This window comes from Vigna unguiculata, chromosome 5, assembly GCF_037176805.1.
Source record: "Vigna unguiculata cultivar grain cowpea cultivar isolate G323 ecotype 2 chromosome 5, ASM3717680v1, whole genome shotgun sequence".
NCBI classification, from domain to species: Eukaryota; Viridiplantae; Streptophyta; class Magnoliopsida; order Fabales; family Fabaceae; genus Vigna; species Vigna unguiculata.
Window position 1 is genome coordinate 10,700,475 of NC_140796.1, and position 21,568 is coordinate 10,722,042.

The window sequence follows — 21,568 nt, forward strand, 5'->3', positions numbered from 1 at the left end:
CCACTGCATCACACCTGGGAAAAAACCATATTTTACTAATTATGTTTGGACCATTTTTTTTCTTTCCTCCTATAATTTGTTTTACTTACTTTTTTTTTTCTTTTCAAAAGAGTATTTCAAATTATAACTTTCTGATTAACTTATATGCTTAGCCCTAATAAGTTAACTCAGGGAGAATTTTAGCTTTTATAATTTAAATTGCTTAGTTATAAATAGCCGAAATTTTTCTATACACCGAATTAGTTACGGATAGAATAAAAGTATAATTAAACATAATTTTTATATTGAAAACCCTTCTGAAAGTGAAAGAAAGTGCGGTTAGAGGAAGTTGGTGGTGATTATTTAGAGTGTGTATATTACTGTATTTGCATTTATAAATTTTTTCCAATAATAATATTATGATTTTTATCTTTTGATTTTCAATTTTTATCTCTTTGACATGATTTAGTATAAATTATTAATTAATGTATCATTATCTTTTAATAATCTACACTAAATCACGTCAGAGAATAAAAAATAAGAGTTAAAATTGTAATTTTCCTTCCCCAAAAAGTATTGTGATATATGGAATGTGTTGTTCGGGTGTAACGCACCGATGAGTTAGTGGGAAATTACATGATAGTTGGTATTTAAGGTGTGCTAAGTGGAGCATAGTGACTTGTACTGCATATTGTTGGATTCTTTTTTGGGAACAGGGAAATTTGGGAGGCATTTCTGATTTTGTGGTCAAAGGGTTGTTGAAAAGTTGATATCAATAGGGATATTTGCTGATTTGCTGGATGTGGTTGACATTGGCTTTTCAAATGTTGGAGAGAATAGAAGAGGCATAGATACACCAGAATGCTCCTCTGTCAGCCATGTGGGGTACTCATCTACATCTCATAACAACAATGCTCACCAACTTCTGTGGCTCATACCTTCATTTCATGCAATCTTCCCAACACAAACATCATGTCACCTAATTAATGTTTCTCACCAACATTGTCAAAGATTATCTCATCTTGCTCCATTACTTGTTTTACTTAAACTCACTCAAAAATGGACAAGACTTGTTAATGCATTAAGAGTGTATCAACCAATTGATATACCCTATGATTAATTAGTGCCTTCTTAAGTAGAAAGACTGTCAAAGTAGGTACATTTTTTGTTAACAAAGTCTTTCTATGTATTGCTAGAAATCAAACCTTAATTAATGTAGTTTAGAGAAATCAACTATCTATTAAATGCATAGCCTTCTTAATGGAGCACGATGAAAATGAAAACTCACATAGAGGAGCTTAAGATTTAGAGAAAAATCCTCACACCTTGAAACATATATGGCTCCATAACATTTATAAATTTCACTCAACTCTCCTACTCCTTTGTGACATTGAATATATAAAATTATTTTTTAGTTTTTCTGTCCTTACATGTATATATTAATTGATTAAAAATATTAAAGTAACATCTATTTGAAAAACATTATTCTACATCATCTTTGTAAATTAAAAAGGCAAAATATGTGTTTATATAATTCAGGATGCTTCTGATTACGTATAATTTACTTATAGTAATCGTGTTTATATATATATATATATATATATATATATACACATTTGATTCGTTAGACTTTGTTTTCATATTTGTCCCTTTTTTTATCAGACAGAAAAAAAAATACAGCCAATTTGGCTGAACCACACTTGTTAAGCGAAGAATTTCTTGTGCCATAATCTGCGAGGGTTGTGATCGAGAAAAGTTTAGCCTTGCAAACACGAAAGTTCATTCATTATGTTACGAAGAAATGCGATGGACTTGTCACTTTTATCATTTTTTTAGCGAAAAATAAACGAAGATTTGAAGATTAATGATGAATCAATTATGCGAGGAATAAAAATGGGGAATTAGAAGGTCCAACAACAATGTATTGTTATGAATGCAACGCTACAATCTGCGATTCAAACTATATGATTTGTGCTAATGTCAATATCAGAACCTCTACACTCTACTCACTCAAAACATGGCGCACAGAAGAAGTATTAACCTCTCTTTCCTTACACATAAACTTTAAAGCATACCCTTTTGCAGTTAATACACAAATCTGAACTCTGATGCAAGTAGAAGCCTTAAAGAACTTAGAGAATTTTCACTATTTGTGAGTCAACTCAACTTGGTCTCTCCCTAGATGAAGAGGAATGCAAGAACTCGATGCAGTCTTCTACAGTTTCAGCTCGGTGTGAATCAGTGAGGTCTGATAGTGAACGTGACCTCACCAAAGTGGATGAAGAAACCTTCCTGGAGGATCTCCTTCTCACAGAAACATTTCTTATGGCACTTGCCACCTTTTCTCCAAGCCTCAGCAGCAACCTGATAGGAGAAGAGTTTGAGTCCATATGCAATCTGAATGTACATGTTCTTGTGATCCTCATCCTGTTTCTTGAAACTCTACCACCATCGTTGTTGTCTTCGCTGTGTTTGAGAAACATGGTTGGTTTGTCGTTGACATCAGGACTAAAGCACACCCTTTTGCTCTTTCTAGACATTTGAACAGCTTCAGGAGAATACTATTTGCACAAAAGATTGTTGAGTTAAACCTCCTAGTGTGTGTGCTGGAAGTGAAGGGAAAGAAAGAGAGAAGCTAGAATGAAAAAGGAGGAGAAGCAGAGTGGAATGTTTGTGAGAGTAGACACATGTGGATACGAGTATATATAGATCAATCAAGGAAAACCAAAGCTACCTAGTAAAAGTGAAAAGTTGACAAACTAGAATTAGAATTAATCCCGTGTTCTATTTATCTTAAGACCACACAGTTTGCGTTTGGTACAAGAATTGTGTTACATATGCTGCTTACCTAAGAATTCTGTAGTAAAACATTTCGTTTGTTGTGTAAGTTATTGGGTGGCAATTTGGCAAAGAGAAAAGCTAGGAGAAAGAGGACATTTTTCTCCTAAGGGTTAAAGTTAAAGGTCAAAAGGTGTTAATTATGGGATGCTTGGTTCTAAACGTGTATATGTTGTTTGAAATAATTGAAAAAGGTAAAAGAGGGTTTTATATTTGAAATGATTTTAAAATTGTTAAAAAATGAATTTTAAGCCTAACTTAACTTTATATAACTAATTTGTAAGATGAAGTTTGCATTCTTTTGTATAAAATAAAATTGTCTCTTGCTTTTTCTTGTCATATTTGTAAGGCGAGTTTTGTATCCACTTATACGACTTTTATCTTTTGATCAATGTGATACTTTAAAAAAATCACTTAAAGATTAATCAAGTTTAAGTCTGTGGTGAATGTGACATGCATACATGGGGCTAATGTTGAATTAAGAGTATAGATTATGGGGAAGTTTGATGAGGTTATTAAGGTAATGGATTGGAGAAAGAAGGAAGAAGATGAAGATTGTGAGGAGGGAAAAAAGAATAAAGGGTTTGGTCAAAAGAGAAAGTGGTGGTGGAGCAGTGAGGTGTTGAGAGGGAGACAAAGAGTGAAACAGTTGTGTGCTGAAAAAGGAGGTAACAGAGACAGTGAGGATAGGGAACTGCTTATTAGTCTTCCAATCAACGTTGCTTTTTAGGTGGTATTCTGCTTTTTGCTACCCTTTGCTTCTGTTTCTGAAATCAAAAATCGAGATATCATATCATTGCACATATATCTTCTGCAACAAAGAGAATAAAGAAGAGGGAATCTGTTTGAATATGTTGCTGGCGTGAATATTAGGGAACCATGTTCGTAACAACTTCTTCTCATAAGTGCCAACTTTTTCTATAACCCTGTTTCTGTGCAACCAAATTCATACTCTCCACAAAGTTTTTATGAGTTCTTCCATTGATGCATACGCTTCTGATTGGAGTTGTGAATATAACAAGTTCTAATTAACACGAGCATGTCTCTTAATGCACTCATTTGGAGTCAGCTTTGCAGAGGTATGTTCATTGCATGTCACAAGGCTTGTTGGAGGATAAATGATAAGTAAAAAACAATTCAAAAATTCAATAGATTAATTAAAGACCGACTCAGAAACTAATTTTTTCTTTAACAAAAATTTCGGTAATTAGATTTAGAGAACAATTTATAAATTAATTTTAATTTTTTCTTTTAATAATCAATCATTTTTAATTTTATAAATTAATATTTTAATTGATTATTATGATAATTAATTATTTTTAATCATTAAAATTAGTATTTAAATTAGTCCGTACAATGATTAATTATTTTTTATCATTAAAATTGATTACTATATAATGATTTTTTTTAATAAATATTACAATGAGACTAAAATCAAATTTCATACATTTTATAATTTTTCTTTTATTATTATTGCTTCCTATTATTAAGAATGTGGATGAGTTGTTTTTTATTTGTATTTAATTCCTATTGAAAAAAAAAAAAACATTTACATGGCTAACTAAACTAAATGGACTCTCACTTGTTTGTTGTCTTTATGGCTAAAAACAAAAACTCAAAAGAGAAACAAAGAGAATGAAGAATTCTGACAAGAAAAAAAAAAGTTAGAGAGAGAAGCCAACAAGAGAGGATCGAAGTTCTTAAAAGGAAGTTCTTAAAAGAAGGTCCTCTCAATAAGTAATATCATCACGTATCATTTTATACACTTTATTTTAATAACAAAATTGAACTGTTGTTGAACAATTAATTTTTTCCAATAATTATTTGGTCACGAGTTATGTCTTGTTTTTTCCAAGTAAAAGATTATTACATATTTCAATTTAGTCTCTAATCGAGAAAAACAAGTTATTAACATTTTTGAAAGTAAAATCATTTTATTTTAAGATAATATGTTTTTGTTTAAAAAATAGGATTAAAGATGATTTTAGTCCCTTAACTCTTAGAGAAAATTGGAACTAGTTTTTCTTTGAAACTTTTGTTCAATTTAATCATCAACTTTAGGAATGTGTGAATTTAGTCATTTTAACCAAATTTTGTTAAATTTATTTAACATTTTAAACGCGTTTCATGATAGCATTTAAGTTATTTATACCGTTTGAAACATTTTCGCTTCTATATTAGCTAAGAAACATATTTAAAACGTTAAGTAAACTTAACAAAATTTGATTAAAATGACTAAATTCATGCATTTTTAGAGTTGAGAGACTAAATTATGCCAAAATTTTGAAAATGGGCTACTTTCATTTTATAGTGAAAATTAAGAAACCAAAAACATATTTAACCCTTAAAAATATTTTAAACATTTTTAGCTTTATATTATTATTTATATAGCGAAACATATACTTTATAACTTTGAAGATTTTGAGTATAAATTTTATTTTAAAACGTTTTTAAAAAGTTATTAGATTTTTTTATTTAAATTGAAATCATTATAATTTTAAATTTAAACAAAAAATATTAATTGTTGCAAACTTAAAATTTAAAGAGGTGTGATAGAATTTATCTTGTTTTAGAGTTTGGTTCAATTGCACCTACTATATTTCTTTATCAATATAAAAGACTCATTGAAGGTACCACACCACAAAATTGAATATTGTCTAAAATATTAAAACTAATCTTTAACAACTAAATGAAAGTAATTTTATAAAAGTTAAAAATTTAATTAAGTATTATTACTAATTTACTATTTTTTGCAATATTCTTCATTGGATTCTCTTCCCATTAGGGCAATACCAATCCTTACTTATATGTATATCTTTAATGGTACTTTTTAGTACAAAAATGTTGTTTTCACATTTTTTTGTTTTTTGTCGTGGGATCACGCTCTTTTCTTTATATGATATTTAAAAAGTAAAGAGAGAAGAAAATAATAAAATAAAAATCAAGTTTTCCTCTCTCCTTCTATCAACATGAAAAAAAAAGGAAAGTTAAGAAAAGACTTATTGTATGTCCTAAATGGGAATGTCTTGTTTGTGTATTTGTGCATCATGCATTTGATAAATCTTTAACAAGTTAAATTAGTGTCCTGGAGTTTGTCTAGATACTAAATTTAAAAATTTAATTAATTCTCTATTCTTGTACTCCAACGAGTTTATTACTTGTACTAAAATTAAGTATGTCAAAAAGTAAAGTTGGCCTTATTATTTATATTTATAATAAAAGGTAATTATAATTTAAAAGCATAATTTAATTTCTAAAACTAAATTTTAAAATATTTTTAAACCTCGTTAATTGAAACTTACTTTTTAAATAAATTATTTTACCATCAACTATTTATGATTATCTTATTAACAATAAATCAAATGCGCATTTTTTCCCCAATAAACTTACCCTAAATTCGTTATACATTCTTTTTGCATATTTCTTTTTTCTTCCTACAACCCCTTAAAATCAATAAATTGTAAATTATCTTCTCATTAAAATTATAATAAAAGGTAAAGTTTACTTTTCACTCTCTTTTCTCGAATTGTGCAAAAAGGTATTTTTGAAAACACATTTGGAATGTAGACTATTTATTCAAAAACTAATTTCAAAATGTATGTTTTAGAATATATTTATGGATTCAAAAATATCTTTTAAATTATACCATTCAAAATACATTTAAAAATATTCATTCTAAATTATACAATTTAAAAAGTATTTTAAGATTTAAATATATATTTTAAATCCAAAAATACATTAAGTATCGTACAATTTAAAATAGATTTTTGAAAAAAAAAAATTCTACATTCTTTTCATTCCTCTCGTACCCCACGATTTTTTCTTCTCCTTCCTTCTTCATTCTCCTTCCTCTCCCACCTCCATGCTTCTTATTCTCCTTTCTGCTCATACTTTTCTTATTCTTCTCCTTCCTCTCTGTGTTGTGAATCTGAAAGTAACAATGGAGATGAAGAGGGGCACCGCCGATGATGTAGGATGTGTGCAAGGACTAGACACGGCCTAGGGAAAAGGAAAGAAGAAGGGGGGTACAATTATAATTTCACCAAGCCTATGGAAGTACCGAAAGAAAAAATGAATGTGCAAGAAGAACCAGCCTACATTTCATTATGATCAATTTACCTCAAGTTGTAATAATGGGATTTATAGGGGTCTTTCTTGCTGCACTTCGAAAATTTCTTCTATATCTCCAAAAAAATTTTAAATTTCCAAAAAATCCTTAGACCATTTAAGGAAACTCACTGACATCACACCCCCAAAATTACTTTCAGATATCGATTTTCGGAAGTCAAAATATATTATTAGAAGTCAAAATAAAAATCGGAAATCGATTTTCGAAAGTCAAAATGTATCACCGGAAGTCAAAATGTATCACTCGAAGTCCACTTTCGAAAGTCAAAATGTATCACCGAAAGTTCAAAAACATTATCGGAAGTCGACTTCCGAAAGTCAAAAAATTAATTCTATTTTTAATATTTTTAATTCTATTTAAAATTTATGTTTTCTAACTTTTAATTTTAATTGTTTTTTTAGTTTATTATTTATTATTTTATTTATTTCTTATGTTTTCATATTTCTTAATATATATTTTAAAAATAAAAAATTATTAATATCTATATACATAATTTTATTTTTATTTAAAACACTGAAAAATAAATATAAAAATAAAAATAAGTAAAATTAAAATAATATTAAACTTTAAATAAAAAAATTTATTCTGCTTCATTTAATTTTATTTAATATTTAAATTTTGTTTAAAATAATAAAAATTTAAATTAAAAAAAAGAATATATATTCGTTAAATTTCATTATTTACATATATAAATATATATGTTCGTTTCTTTTTTAATTACACACGCGCACGCGCGCGCATATATATATATATATATATATATATATGATTTTTTTTAATTTCTTTTTATTTTTATTAAATTTTTAATAAATTATATTAAAATAAATTTAAATTTAAAAATATAAAAAATATATATAATTTAAAAAATTTAAAATACATGATTAAAATTAAATATTTAAATTTTTAATAAAATTAAAAAATTCAAATAAAATATTAAATACTATACACATTAATTATATAAAAATAATTATTATTATAATACCAAATAAATAAATAAAATTAAAAATAAAATAGAAAAATAATTTAAATTAAAATAGTAAAACTTTAACTAAAAACAGAAAAAAAATAATATATATATATATATATATACATTGTTTTTTAAATTTAAAGTTTTATTATTTTGTTTTGAATTTTTTTAACTTTTTATTTAGATTTTTTTACTTATTTTGTATTATTTAAAATAATTTTTCTTTTAAACTTATATATTTTATAATTTTTAATATTTTTAATATATGTTTTAAAAATCAAATCAAATCTTAATATATTTTTATTTATATATATAATTTTTTTTGATGTATTGAAAAGTAAATAAAATTAGAAGTAATTAAACCTTAAATTTAGAAAAAAAAATAAAAGTAAAAGAAATATATAAATATATGTAATAGAAGTCGACTTCCGGTATATATATATATATATATATTGTATGTGGTTCTTCTCCTTTTGCGATTATCATCAATTTATTGATGTGAGCAAATGCGAGAGGTACTCGCGATCAGCAGGGAAATGGTGACTTCGCTGCTTAGCCATCTGGACTGGATTTGTCCACTCTGGGCTTTCCTTTAGGGCCACGACCCATATATTATCTGTTATCTTTACATTTCCCAATTTTATTACTGTTGAATATGTGTATCTGGTTCGTTTTGGCATCGTGGTGTGCCTTGGATTGTAAGGAGTGGTGTTTAAACTCCGAGACTGCGCTAAGATAACATCTATGTGACGTTTCCTTTTAATTTGGTTTATTAGTTAAAATGGGGCGTTACAGCAGGTTAAACGGGTTGGCTCACGGGTTCACTTAATTAAAAAAATATATAATTTTTTTATTTATTTTTCAGTCAAAACTAAATTATAATTCTAATTAAAATCTAAATAAATTTTAATACAATCCATATACAAACCAAAATAAAAGAATACAAATTATTTATGTGTTGGCTAAAAAAATCAACCTGACATAACCCAAATGTAAACCCCAACTTAATAAAAAAAACACTTGTGTGACTCTTTTATCTGCGGGTTGGTGAGCCAACCTGGCTTATCCGTGATGAGTCGGGTCAAAAATCAACCTGTATTGAAATTTGTTAAAAAATTTGAACCCAACCCGGCCCAAACCCGTGATGAGCCGAGTTGGCTCACAGGTTCCAACCCATTTTGACGACTCTAACAAATGGTAATGAAATAAATATAAATATAAAGGTTAAATCATTCCAGAGGTTTCCATTTTTGTACCGAAATCTCAAGTAGGACCCCCATTTTTATTTGACTCAATTGAGTCCCTATTTTAAAAAATTCTTTGCAATCAGGTCTTTTCCCTTAGTAGTATAGTAACTGTGTTAATTATGTGACACGTGTCAGCACATGGTTTTTTTATTTTTTTAAACTTTCTTTTTTATAATTTAAAAAAAAAAATTGTCACGTGTCTATTTGACATTGTACCATGTGTCACTATTGATTGTGAAAAGTTTCAATGTAGTCCATGTATTTGTTATTTTGTCTCAATTTGCTTCCAATTTTTTAAAACTGAATCAATTTCATCCCTATATCAAATTTAATTTTTATATAAATTTTACAATGGTATTTTTATTATAATTGATATTTTTAACAAAATTAAGTTTATTTAAATGTACATTTTGCATTGAACTTTACTTAAATATTGTTTCAAATATTTATATATCAATAATTTATAGACAAATGTTAGAATTGGTTGAAAAATAACATTTATAAATTGAATTGTAAAATTTTAAATAAATATATTTATTTTAAACTGTTATAAAATTGATTTAAAATTTTATATTTTAATTTATAAAGTTTTTATTTTTAAAGCAGTTCTAACATTTATCTATAAATTATAGATATATAAATATTTAAAACAAAATTTAAATAAATATCAGTGCAAAATATGCATTTAAATAAACTTAATTTTGTTAAAAATATCAATTATAATAAAAATACCATTGTAAAATTTATATAAAAATTAAATTTGATATAGGGATGAAATTGATTCAATTCTAAAAAAATAGGAACCAATTGAGACTTTTTACATCTAATAGTGACACATGACACTACCACTTCACACTGTCTCTGTCACATGGCACAATGTCCCATTGACACCTAGCAATTTCAATTTTTTTTAAAAAAAATTATAAAAGAAAAATTTTTAAATATAAAAAAATTTAAAAAAAATAAAAAAAAACCACGTGCTGACATGTGGCACATAATTAACACCATTAATGTACAGAAAGACCTGATTGCAACGAATTTTCCAAAATAGGAACTCAATTGAGTCAAATAAAAATGGGAGACCTACTTGAGATGTCGCTTGAGATGTCGCTACAAAAATGAGGACATCTGGAATGATTTAACCAAATATAAATATAAATTATTATTATTATTATTTGTATTTTCTATAATTTTCTTAATATTAGTCAAAATTAAAATTATTTTCAAATATTAAAATAAATTTATGTTGCTTTTAAACTATATACATTTTATATAAATCATGAAAATATATTAGATACAATCTTAATAATAGTTGTATATGAAGACTCCTTACATAAGTTTATTCACTTAACCATTCGGACTGGATTACAAAATTTGAGTTTACACATTTTTAAATAGACCAACCCATAAATTGACACATTAAAATAAGTAAAAATCCATTAAAGAATTATAACAATTAAGTCCATTAAGATTTATTGATTCTAAACTCACTTAATATCTCAATATTAAGCTTAACTACATGTTAATTATATGCAAATAGCATACAAGCATACTCAATCACAGAGCATTTATAAAGGGAATATTAACATATGGTTGTTATATCTTCCAAACAAGTTGCCTATCTTAGACCTGACTTATATTGATACAAGAGAGAAAAATTGATGTTTTCGACCACCATGGATGTAATGAGTTAAGCTTTGATTAGCCTCGTGTTATCCGTTGAATTTTCAAGTGTTAGTGTTGTGTTTGTTGCAAATACTTTACACTTTAATTGATTTTTCTTAGCTAGATTAATGGAATCATTTTATATGACTGAAGAGTTGTACGTTTTGAGATTTCTTTTAGCATACTAAAACAATCTCACTTAGAGCGGACTGACTCTTGTGGTGAGAATAGCAGGAGGTCTGAAACTCATTAAGGGCTAACCTTGTGTGTGGGGGATTGATTCATTGTAACACATAGCTCGGGGGTGAGCAGAGGTATCCACCACAAGTGCAAGCGTCCGCTGAATCCGACCAGATTATATGTAATACGGATGAGTCGAGTCGAGTCTTAGTGTATTGATAGAAAGGTCATAACATGCTCGGTTGATATATGTATTTAGAAATGTGAAAGTATTTCTGATTACATAGATGAAATCTTTTTGGCTCTAGCTTACCCTTTTGTTTGTTTGATTATCTTGTATGTGGTTCTTCTCCTTTTGCGATGATCATCAATTTATTGATGTGAGCAGATGCGAGAGGTACTCGCAGTCAACAGGGAAATGGTGACTCCGCTGCTTAGCCATCTGGGCTGGATTTGTCCACTCTGGGCTTTCCTTTAGGGCCACGGCCCATATATTATCTGTTATCTTAACATTTCCCAATTTTATTACTGTTGAATATGTGTATCTGGTTCGTTTTGGCATCGTGGTGTGCCTTGGATTGTAAGGAGTGGTGTTTAAACTCTGAGATTGTGCTAAGATAACTTCTACGTGACGTTTCCTTTTAATTTGGTTTATTAGTTAAAATGGGACGTTACATTTATGGTATCAGAGCGGTCATTCCTTAGGTCTGTGGACTTGGGTGTCCGCTTAGCTTTTTCTGTGTCTTCTGAGTGTTCTTAGTTAAATTCTTGCCTTTATCAAGCCTAACCAAGTGATTTTCTGCTAGTGAACTATGACACCTCCTCGTAGGACTCTGCAATCATCTCAGGATAACATACCTGATATTGCCAGGGCAATAGAGGCGATGGGAGCTGCTATGACGCAGCAAAGCACGATGATGATGCAGCAACACGAAACATCCATGCAGCGACAGACAGTATCGCTTGAGCAGCAACAGCTGGTGATGCAGCAGATGGAGGCTGCGAGGGTAGCTATTGAGGATGCCCACCAGCAGCACATGGAGGCCCTCTGCCAGTTGGAGGAGACCAGGATGGCTGCACTTGCCTATGGTCCAGAGCCACGACCTGTAGCCACGGAGTGGAGTTTAGAAGATTTCCTGAAGCACCACCCAACGATGTTTTACGGGAAGACTAGTCCTGATGCCACAGATCAATGGCTGAAGGACCTAGAGCACATCTTTGATGCGAAGATGTGCCCCGCGGAGAACAAACTGGCGTTCTCAATGTATATGCTCACAGGGGAGGCGGAGCATTGGTGGATCAGCACCAAATCCATCTTAGAGGAGAGAGATGAGCCGGTGACATGGGAGGCTTTCAAGGAGAGATTCCTCTCTGAGTAATTTCCAGACAGCATTCGGTATGCCAAGGAGGTGGAATTCCTCTAGTTGACTCAGGGGGGAAAGACCGTGGCGAAGTACGTTGAGAGATTCAAGCACCTCAGTCGTTTCTACACACTGCCACTTGATGAGGAGTGACGATGCAGAAAGTTCAAGAATGATCTCCGTGGTGATATGCGCTTGATGGTGGCTCCCTTGTCCATCAAGGATTTCGCTACTCTGGTGGAGAAGGCTAGAGTTATGGAGAAGATAAAGCATGAGGTGGAAGGTCAGCAACCACAACAACCACAGAGAGTAGGTGGACCATCTGGGTCCAAGCCCAAACATGAGGAGCGGAGGAGACCATATGACAGGCCTCACCATCAGCCTCAGGGGTCTAAGAGCTTTTTACCTTAGCAGGGTCGGGTACAATGCTATATATGTGGAGGTCCTCACTTGAGGAGTGCTTGCCCACGCATGGAGGGTTACCGTAGATGCAACAACTGTGACAAGGAGGGCCACTTTGGGAAGGACTGTCCTGCTCTTGCTAGGGCAGCGACACGCCCTCCAGTCCAGACTTTCCACTAGCATCAACGGAGAGACAGAGGCAACAGGCCTCAAGCGACAGGTCGAGTTTATGCCATGACAGGAGCAAAAGCTGCAGGTTCAGGTAACCTCGTGATGGGTTATTATTTGATAGCTAGGATGAAATGTTGTGTGTTATATGATTCTGGAGCGACACACTCTTTTGTGTCAGACGCTTGCGTGAAAAAGTTGGGTCTGTCGGTGTGTGAGCTGTAGTGTGAACTTGTGGTATCTACTCCGGCATCGGGTTTGGTCAGGACGTCGTCCTTGTGCACTAGGTGTCCAGTGGAGGTAGAAGGGCGCAAATATAAGGTGAATCTGATATGTCTGCCTCTACAAGAATTGGAAGTGATCCTAGGAATGGATTGGCTCTCTGCCAATCGCATCCTTATAGACTATATATATATATTACAGATTTCGACTTCCGTTAATATATATATTTCGGAAATTGACTTTCAGTGATATATTTTGATTTCCGGTGATATATTTTAATTTTTGGAAGTCGACTTCCGATAATATATTATAGCTTCCAAAAGTTGACATTCAAAAGTAAATTTGGAGATGTAATGTCTGTGAGTTTCCTTAAATGATCAAAGAGTTGTTTGAAAATTTAAAGAAATTTCAGAGGTGCAGAAGAAATACTTGGAGGTGTAGGAAGAAAGATAAGAGGCCCACGGACAAGGAAGTGAAAGGATACAAAAGCCCATCTGGAATAAGTGGATTAAGTTTATCTAAAAGAAATAAAGAAATTTAAAGTTGAAAATATCTAAAACAAAGTGTGAGTTATATCAACTTGCAAGTCTTTCTGGTTTTCAATAAATACTTCTTCTTTTTAGTTTAAAAGATTATAGTAATGTTATGATAATTTTAAAATTTTGAAAATAAATCCTTATATGTTTAACCTCGTTAAACGCTACCAAATATTATTCACATCATATACTTTTTGTGGGAATTTCTAATTATTTTATTCCTACATCTTTTGTTTCTTATTTTTCACAATTATTATTATTATTTTCATTAAAGAGATTATTCCAGAATTCCTTAAGGGCATGAAAGGTAGAAATTATTGGTAGGTTCTTTTGCACATGTGTTTGGAATTTTCCATACATTTTTTTTCCACTCGTTTAGAACGTTACATCTTGTGTGGATAAAAGAAATGCTACTTTTTTTTATCTCATTCTATTTTTATTTTTTTCTTATAAAGAAGTTTTAGTTAAGAGGCTGATAAGATAACTGGTTTTTGAAACAAGAAAAACAAAAGTTCTACCGATGGTTAAAGGTGATGCAAAATTAACAAATTAAATTTGAAAAAGAAAACACTTGCTTTATTAAATTGGTAATAAATTAAAAACTTACAATTGGTTAAACATTACAAAAAAAATTATATTAATCTTATTGAAATGGAGGTGGAGAGTGACTAAACTTCTTAGAATTTGAATTTGTTTGATGTAATGAGTTGGTGGACCTTTTTATCTATTGTTTTAGCATAAACAATTTTTTATGAACAAGTACTGGTATCAATTTGTAGGTGGACAATCTTTTACAATAGAATTATTAGCATGTAATTTTTTTTATCAGAAAAAGAATATATATGTAATATGGAACATTTAGAGTACCCCAACCCATACAACCATATATACAATACTAAAAGAAATTATATAATGAGTTACTGAACTTTAACATTTCTTATTATTGTTTACAGCAATACCTTCAAGAAACATCCTACTCCCACATCTCTTTATACATATATTTCACAAAAAAGGAGTGAAATTTGTAGGTTGATCATGATGAATTGTAGTAGCAACTACCCTCCTATCCCACATATCCCATACCTTTCTAACAAATGTACAAGAAAAGAAAAGAATAAATGGGTAGTTGTCTTCTCCTCTACACCACATAAAGCACATGCCATATTCCTAAGCAAAGAATTGTGCAGATGGTATATCCTTGATTTCTTAGAATAGGTTGAAAAATTAGATTCTTTTCCACTAAGATTATCCTGTCATGTATGCTGACTTAATTGAATATGATTTTGTCTCTTCATATTTCCACACCCATATATGTCCTCCCTATCTTTAGATACTAAAATGTTTTGAATAACTTGCGTAAACACCTTAACCTGGTCTTTTTCCCAATCAAACCATTCCCGCCTTCATTATACCCCACCCACTTCCAAGTATCTGATTTCATTTTCCAACCCTCCCAACTTTTCCATTTTTGTTATTTGAGTATGCATACAATCTAAGGAATATCAATTGAATCCTCCCAAAAATTTATCCTATTACCTATACCTAATTTCAATGCTACGTTATTATCACACCAATTTCTCTTTTTTTTAAGTAGGATATTTCCTCTAACTAAATTGGTCTATTTTAAAATGAGAGTGTAACACAAATCGGAAATTAAATGTTAGGTTAAATCATTTCAAAGGTTCCCAATTTTGGAATGAAATTTCAAGTAGGTTAGGTTCCCTTTTTTTATTTGATTTAAGGTCCTTATTTTAGAAAATTCATCGCAATTAAGTATTTTTTGTTAGGAATACACTAACTATGTTAACTTTGTGTTACGTGTTAGCACATATTTTTTTTAATTTTTATTTTTTAATTTTTTAAAAAAAAATAATGATTGTCACATGTGAATCTGACATTGTGCCACGTAACAGAGACAATGTGATTTGGCAGTGACAGTGACACATGCCACTATTGGATGTAACAAGTTTTAATGTAGTCCTGTATTTGTTATTTTGTCTCAATTTTGTCCAAATTTTTTAAAAACTTAATCAAGATTTTATTTTATATAAATGCCACAATAATATTTCTAACCAGATTAAGTTTTTATTTTACATTGAACTTTATTTAAATATTGTTTCAAATTTTTATATATCAATAATTTATAGACAAAAGTTAGAGTTGGTTTAAAAATAACAACTTTATAAATTGAATTGTAAAGTTTTAAATAAAATATATTTATTTTTAATTGTTATAAAATTGTTTTAAAATTTTATATTTGAATTTATAAAGTTTTTATTTTTAAAGCAACTTTAACATTTATCTCTAAATTATGAATATAAATTAAATTCAATAAACAATATACATTTAAATAAACTTAATTTTGTTAAAAATATCAATTATAATAAAAATACCAAATTAAGAGAGAAAATAATAAATATAGTGACTATATTGAGACTTTTCACATCTAATAGTGATACGTGATACTGTGATGGTCAAATCATATTGTTTCTATCACGTGACACAACGTCAAATTGACATGTGTCAATTTTTTTTTTTAAATTAAAAAAATAAAAAAATTTAAAATTTAAAATTTAAAAAACTTAAAAATAAAAAACTACGTACTTACATAATTAATATCGTGTACTATTAACGAAATAATTACAACAAATTTTTCAAAATAAATACCTAATTAAGTCAAATAAAAAAAATGTAGATTTTATTAAAAATAGAACTTTCGAAACCATTTAACCTGAGTATTATTATATCTTATCTGTACCTAAATTAAAGTACTCGTGAAGTTTGACCATAACTTAAATATATGACATTATACTTGATCCTAACCCACTTAATCCAAAAATTACAATGTTAAATGGACATATGAACTTATTATTACGATCTTAAGTAGTGGATTAAATGGAAGTCAAAACCAATACCCACCATAGTGTAACAAATTGTGTTTGTGATAAAATGTCAGTGATCTGCAACAATTATGCACACAAAATAAGCTCCTTTGCCACCACCGTTAGGAGGGAGAAACAGAACCTGTTCATAACTTTTTCACTGTGCCTGAATCGTTTCTCAGAGGGTGGAGTAAGAGAATTTGTCTTATAGAGAAAAAAGTGAATAATTTGTAATAGCATTATTATACCTTCATCCGTATATTCCTTTCCAACTTCGTTGGATTATTTTCTCTCTTCCGACACAACCACTTTAGTAGGATATTATTCTATCCAAATTCAAAAGCTTGTTCCTCGAACATCGTATATAACATCTTTACAACCATGAAAGCCACTGCAATCACTACAAATCCCTCCTTTTCTCCACCCTTTTGTTCATCTGCCACTACCCCTTCTTCTTGTTCCTCGTCGTCTTCTCCGCATTCTGCTCGATTTCAACGTTTTAAGTCCTCAGGATTAAAACCCATCACTCTTTCTTGCAGAGAAGCACGGTTGTGCTCTTTGCAGGGGTTGAAAGCTATGAGGGGTAGAAAAAGTTTTGTGCTTGAGGCTGGAAACATCACCACGGCAGAGGTTGATTCTCATGGAGAAGGGGAGAACGAGGGTGCTTTGCTCGGCTCCGAGAACGATAACAATTCAAGGCCTCGGAGAATTGCTCTCTTTGTTGAACCTTCTCCCTTTGCGTGAGTCCCCTTTGTTGCTGCTTTTAATTTGCTCTTGGCTGTGGTTAGTGTTCAACGCTTCATTGAATGTGGGGTGTTTCATAGACCGCGTTGCCTTTTGCATTGGTTGTTTTGCTTCTTGATTTGTTCTTTCTTGGTGTGTAGTATGTAATGCCATGAAGGCAACTTAAGAACCGTCATAACAGGGCAAATGTCATGCTGTGCTCAAGGAATCAACTTGGTGGTATGGCTTGACTTTATGGCGTTTGATGAATTGACCAAGTTAGTGTGTAGTTTTATGTTAAGTGACATGCCCTTGGTTTTAAGTTGCAGCTTGCAACTGCAATTTTTGCCGTAATGTTGAGGTGTTTTTGAGGTCTCTGCAATTGTAACTGTTGCATTTGTCCACAATTTTTCGCAATATCGCGAATCACATTGTTACTGGGACTGTATCTCAATCTCTAGTCATGGGATTTTATGATGCCAAAGTTCCACATTTGTTTAATCGGAATTTATGTATAGGATAATGTGTTGATAACACTATTGAAGATCATGTGTCCACCACAGATAGGGTGGTCCGTTGGAATTAAGATTGTGTTCAATTGATTAGTGTATTTTAACAATCAGAAACGTTTGATGTTACCAATTTTACTGTGCTGCATCTTAGGTTTCCGAATACTTGGTGTAAAATACTGTTTAGTATATGAAAACATGTACGTACCTATACATTAACTGTAGGAAAGTTGATGAGATGAGCAATTGCTCCATCGAGGTTCTCTGGCTCTCTTCATTGCATTCCAAATAAGTTTGAGCTATACTTTGCATTATTCATTCTTCGGAAGATGTGTGGTATTAGCAGCATATGAATTCAGGAAAAATGTGTCTATTTTGCAGATATGTCTCAGGATACAAAAACCGGTTTCAAAACTTCATCAAATGCCTTCGCGAAATGGGAGATGAGGTAACTTTTTGTACTTATGTTTCTATGTACGCACATGTTTATTTCCTTTATATGAACATTATCGAAAAAACTCAAAATTAGATTAGATAGCTTCTGCGCGTTATAGTCATAGTGTTTAAACATTTGTCCTGTATTTTTTTTTTCTTTTACATCACATGCTAACTGTTATGTTTATTTGTCTGTTATAGGTGATGGTTGTGACAACACATGAGGGAGTGCCCCAGGAATTTTATGGAGCCAAATTAATTGGATCTTGGAGGTTGCTAACACTGATCTCTTTAAGTTTCTTAGCTCATTTTTCACTTTCTCAATCCTTTGTTCTACTTGAAATACTAATTTTTTTCTTTGAATCACAACATTTTATCTTTCTGTCGTGAGGTTAATTATTGTTTCTTACTTTTATTCGTTGAATATATTTGTCAACTGTCATTCCCTTGCCTCATATTCTGCTGTTATATATTTGTGCACTCAGTCTTAAATTTTCTAGTATCATCACTTTATGATTTTTTATATTTTGATATCCGATTTTAGAATGTGAAGACATTTTGACATTTTCCACTATCATCCCTTCCTTGTATTATTGATTCAATTTGAGATGCTCTTTAAGGATATGATTACTGTTGTGGATACGTATGAGGAGATATCTGTGCATGAATTACACAGTGGAGACCCTATCATAGAGTTAATGTAATAATCTCAAGAATCATAAATATCCTAATGTACTTACAAGATTTTCTATGTGAATAAGAAGAGAAAAAGAAGCATATGAAATTTGTGTTTATAATCATTGTAATTTCTTTGTTTTGCAAGATTCTACTGGTCTTTTTACACAGTCAACACTTTTTCCTGCAACTAGCACGACCATGCTTTTTTTACTAACAATTTCCATTTAAACCAAAAACACAATGAGAAATGCAGCTTTCCCTGCCCTTGGTATCAGAAGGTACCCCTCTCCTTAGCACTTAGTCCAAGAATAATTTCAGAGGTAGCCCGGTTTAAGCCTGACATAATTCATGCATCATCGCCAGGCATAATGGTTAGTCTGCGATTCTTCTATCTTATTTGTTAATGTCGTATAATGACTAATTTGTTGCATAACATATCTACTGCTGGTTTAATTTCAGGTTTTTGGAGCTCTTATCATTGCAAAACTTCTGTGTGTTCCTATTGTCATGTCCTACCACACCCATGTACCTTTGTGAGTACTATTCAAGTTACATATTTTCTGAATGGATTCATCATTTTAATTTGCATGTTGTTAACTCTTCTGTAAGTATACCAAATTGTATAAGCAATAATAATGGAAAGTTTAGGTATCATTTTCTAACAGATTCGTGTGTGTTTAACCAATGTGCGATTTTACTAGTTTTTGATTAAAGACTTCAATTATATAACCTGACTAGGATAAAGACTCATCGAGGTTGAATTTCATGAACTTATCTCAGTACACTTTCTCTAATCAATATATCTCTAATCAATATAACCAAAATGAGAAGAGTTCATATTCATAGCATGAATACACATAAAGAGGTTCAATGCATGATAAAACAAGTTATTATCACACTTATCACATGTGACTTCCTTTTATATTTATTCTGATATGACATGATCCTATGATGTCAGAACTGGTCTATGTTAAATCATGTATTACTTATGGCTGATCTTGTTTAGTTTTCAGGTATATTCCAAGATATACCTTTAGCTGGTTGGTGAAACCCATGTGGTTGATCATAAGTATGCATACTCTCTTTCTTATTCTTTCTAATTTGGACTCAAATATCGGTAAACATAACATTAATTTTATTTTTTTTTGTTGATGTAGAATTTCTTCACAGAGCAGCTGATCTGACTCTGGTTCCATCTGCTGCCATAGCGAGTGATCTCCTAGCAGCTAGAGTCACAGCAGGTGAACATAGAATCCTCCCATTTAGTCTTTCAGCTATTCTTAATTGGTAATAACATCTGAAAATATGCATTTCTTGGTATGCCTACTATTATGCTGCAAAATTTTGACGGAGTCGTTCCCTGTTGGAACCCAGCTAACAAGATTCGTCTTTGGAACAAGGGTGTTGATTCTGAAAAATTCCATCCCCGATACCGCTCCTATGAAATGCGGTTAAGACTAAGGTTTGGACTATCCTTTTTCCTTGTGTTCAGGTTTTGGTAATGATGGCATTTCATCATATCCTTAAACATTTGTCCTGCAGCGATGGTGAACCTGAGAAACCCTTGATAGTTCATGTTGGACGGCTTGGAGTAGAGAAGAGTTTAGATTTTCTGAAAAGGTGAAGTTTTCATAACTTAGAGAAGTATTTGCATTCAAGATTTCCAATCAATCTTAAAAATTCAGCATATAAACTGGAACAGCAGCAAAAACTGCTTGTTGTTGGTTATTGATTTACTAAAGCTAAAAGAGCACTCGTTGCCTTTGGCAGAGTCATGGATAGGCTTCCCGAAGCTCGAATCGCTTTCATTGGTGATGGACCATACAGGTGACTAGTTCTGACAGTGACACCCCTTCTATTATATATATATTTTACTCCTCTAACTCCATAGATAAAGCAATGTTAAACATAAATAAAGAGTTTGCAAGTTCTAGTAATATGAGTTAACTACCAGGGAGGAGCTAGAGAAAATGTTTGAAGGCATGCCTGCAGTGTTCACTGGAGTGCTAAGAGGGGAAGAACTGTCCCAAGCATATGCTAGTGGAGATGTGTTTGTCATGCCTTCAGAGTCAGAGACACTTGGTTTTGTGGTTTTGGAGGCCATGTCTTCAGGAATACCTGTGGTGGCGGCACGTGCTGGAGGTATTCCTGATATAATCCCAGCAGATCAAGACGGAAAAACTAGCTATCTGTATAATCCTGGAGATCTTGAAGATTGCTTGAGTAAACTAAGGCCACTTTTGCACAACAAAGTGTTGAGGGAAACCATGGCAAAAGCTGCGCGTGAAGAGATGGAGAAGTATGATTGGAAGGCAGCCACACGAATGATTCGCAATGAACAATACAATGCTGCCATTTGGTTCTGGCGCAAGAAAAGAGCTCAACTCTTGAGACCCTTCCAATGGCTGGCAAAACGTTTTTTCCCTTCACCACAAGTAAACTAAGGTAATCCAACTTCACCTTCCAAGCTTAGGCTGGTTCCGTTCCTTGCTTACTTGCATAGTATTCATTGAAGACTTGTATTAGATAAATGTGTAGTTGATAGTTTAATGCATTCATTTCTTTTTGAATGTAAGGGAACATACATTATAGTGGCTTGCATCCTATTTTGTGCCATTGTGCTTATATTCTTCCTTCATCTTCTTCT

At 31.3% G+C, this 21,568-nt stretch overlaps 2 protein-coding genes across 3 annotated transcripts; one reads left to right on the forward strand and one right to left on the reverse strand.

Moving 5' to 3' along the window:
* Positions 1-1,867: 1,867 nt before the first annotated feature.
* LOC146886062 (uncharacterized) lies at positions 1,868-2,712 on the reverse strand. Its single transcript, XM_085673579.1, has one exon. The coding sequence runs from the start codon at positions 2,517-2,519 to the stop codon at positions 2,142-2,144; it is 378 nt and encodes a 125-aa protein (XP_085529705.1). The 5' UTR covers positions 2,520-2,712; the 3' UTR covers positions 1,868-2,141.
* A 13,983-nt stretch (positions 2,713-16,695) lies between these two features.
* LOC114183612 (sulfoquinovosyl transferase SQD2-like) lies at positions 16,696-21,546 on the forward strand. Of its 2 annotated transcripts, XM_085672964.1 has the most exons (12): positions 17,177-17,316; positions 17,461-17,539; positions 18,190-18,256; positions 18,445-18,515; positions 19,175-19,292; positions 19,381-19,454; positions 19,935-19,990; positions 20,079-20,162; positions 20,296-20,383; positions 20,464-20,541; positions 20,692-20,748; positions 20,876-21,546. In XM_085672964.1, exons 3-12 carry the CDS (start codon positions 18,245-18,247, stop codon positions 21,363-21,365), a joined length of 1,128 nt encoding a protein of 375 aa, XP_085529090.1. In that variant the 5' UTR covers positions 17,177-17,316; positions 17,461-17,539; positions 18,190-18,244; the 3' UTR covers positions 21,366-21,546. The 2 variants fall into 2 exon arrangements, with proteins under 2 accessions (XP_027926492.1, XP_085529090.1); XM_028070691.2 differs by lacking the exon at positions 17,461-17,539 and having other exon boundaries at positions 16,696-17,316.
* Positions 21,547-21,568: the final 22 nt, after the last annotated feature.

Coding starts and splice junctions, on each gene's coding strand:
- LOC114183612 (XM_028070691.2), top strand. CDS start 16,958: ATGAAAGCCACTGCAATCACTACAAATCCCTCCTTTTCTCCACCCTTT. Junction 18,516..19,174: donor AAATTAATTGGATCTTGGAG/GTTGCTAACACT, acceptor TGAGAAATGCAG/CTTTCCCTGCCCTTGGTATC. Junction 19,455..19,934: donor TACCACACCCATGTACCTTT/GTGAGTACTATT, acceptor TTTAGTTTTCAG/GTATATTCCAAGATATACCT.
- LOC146886062 (XM_085673579.1), bottom strand. CDS start 2,519: ATGTCTAGAAAGAGCAAAAGGGTGTGCTTTAGTCCTGATGTCAACGAC.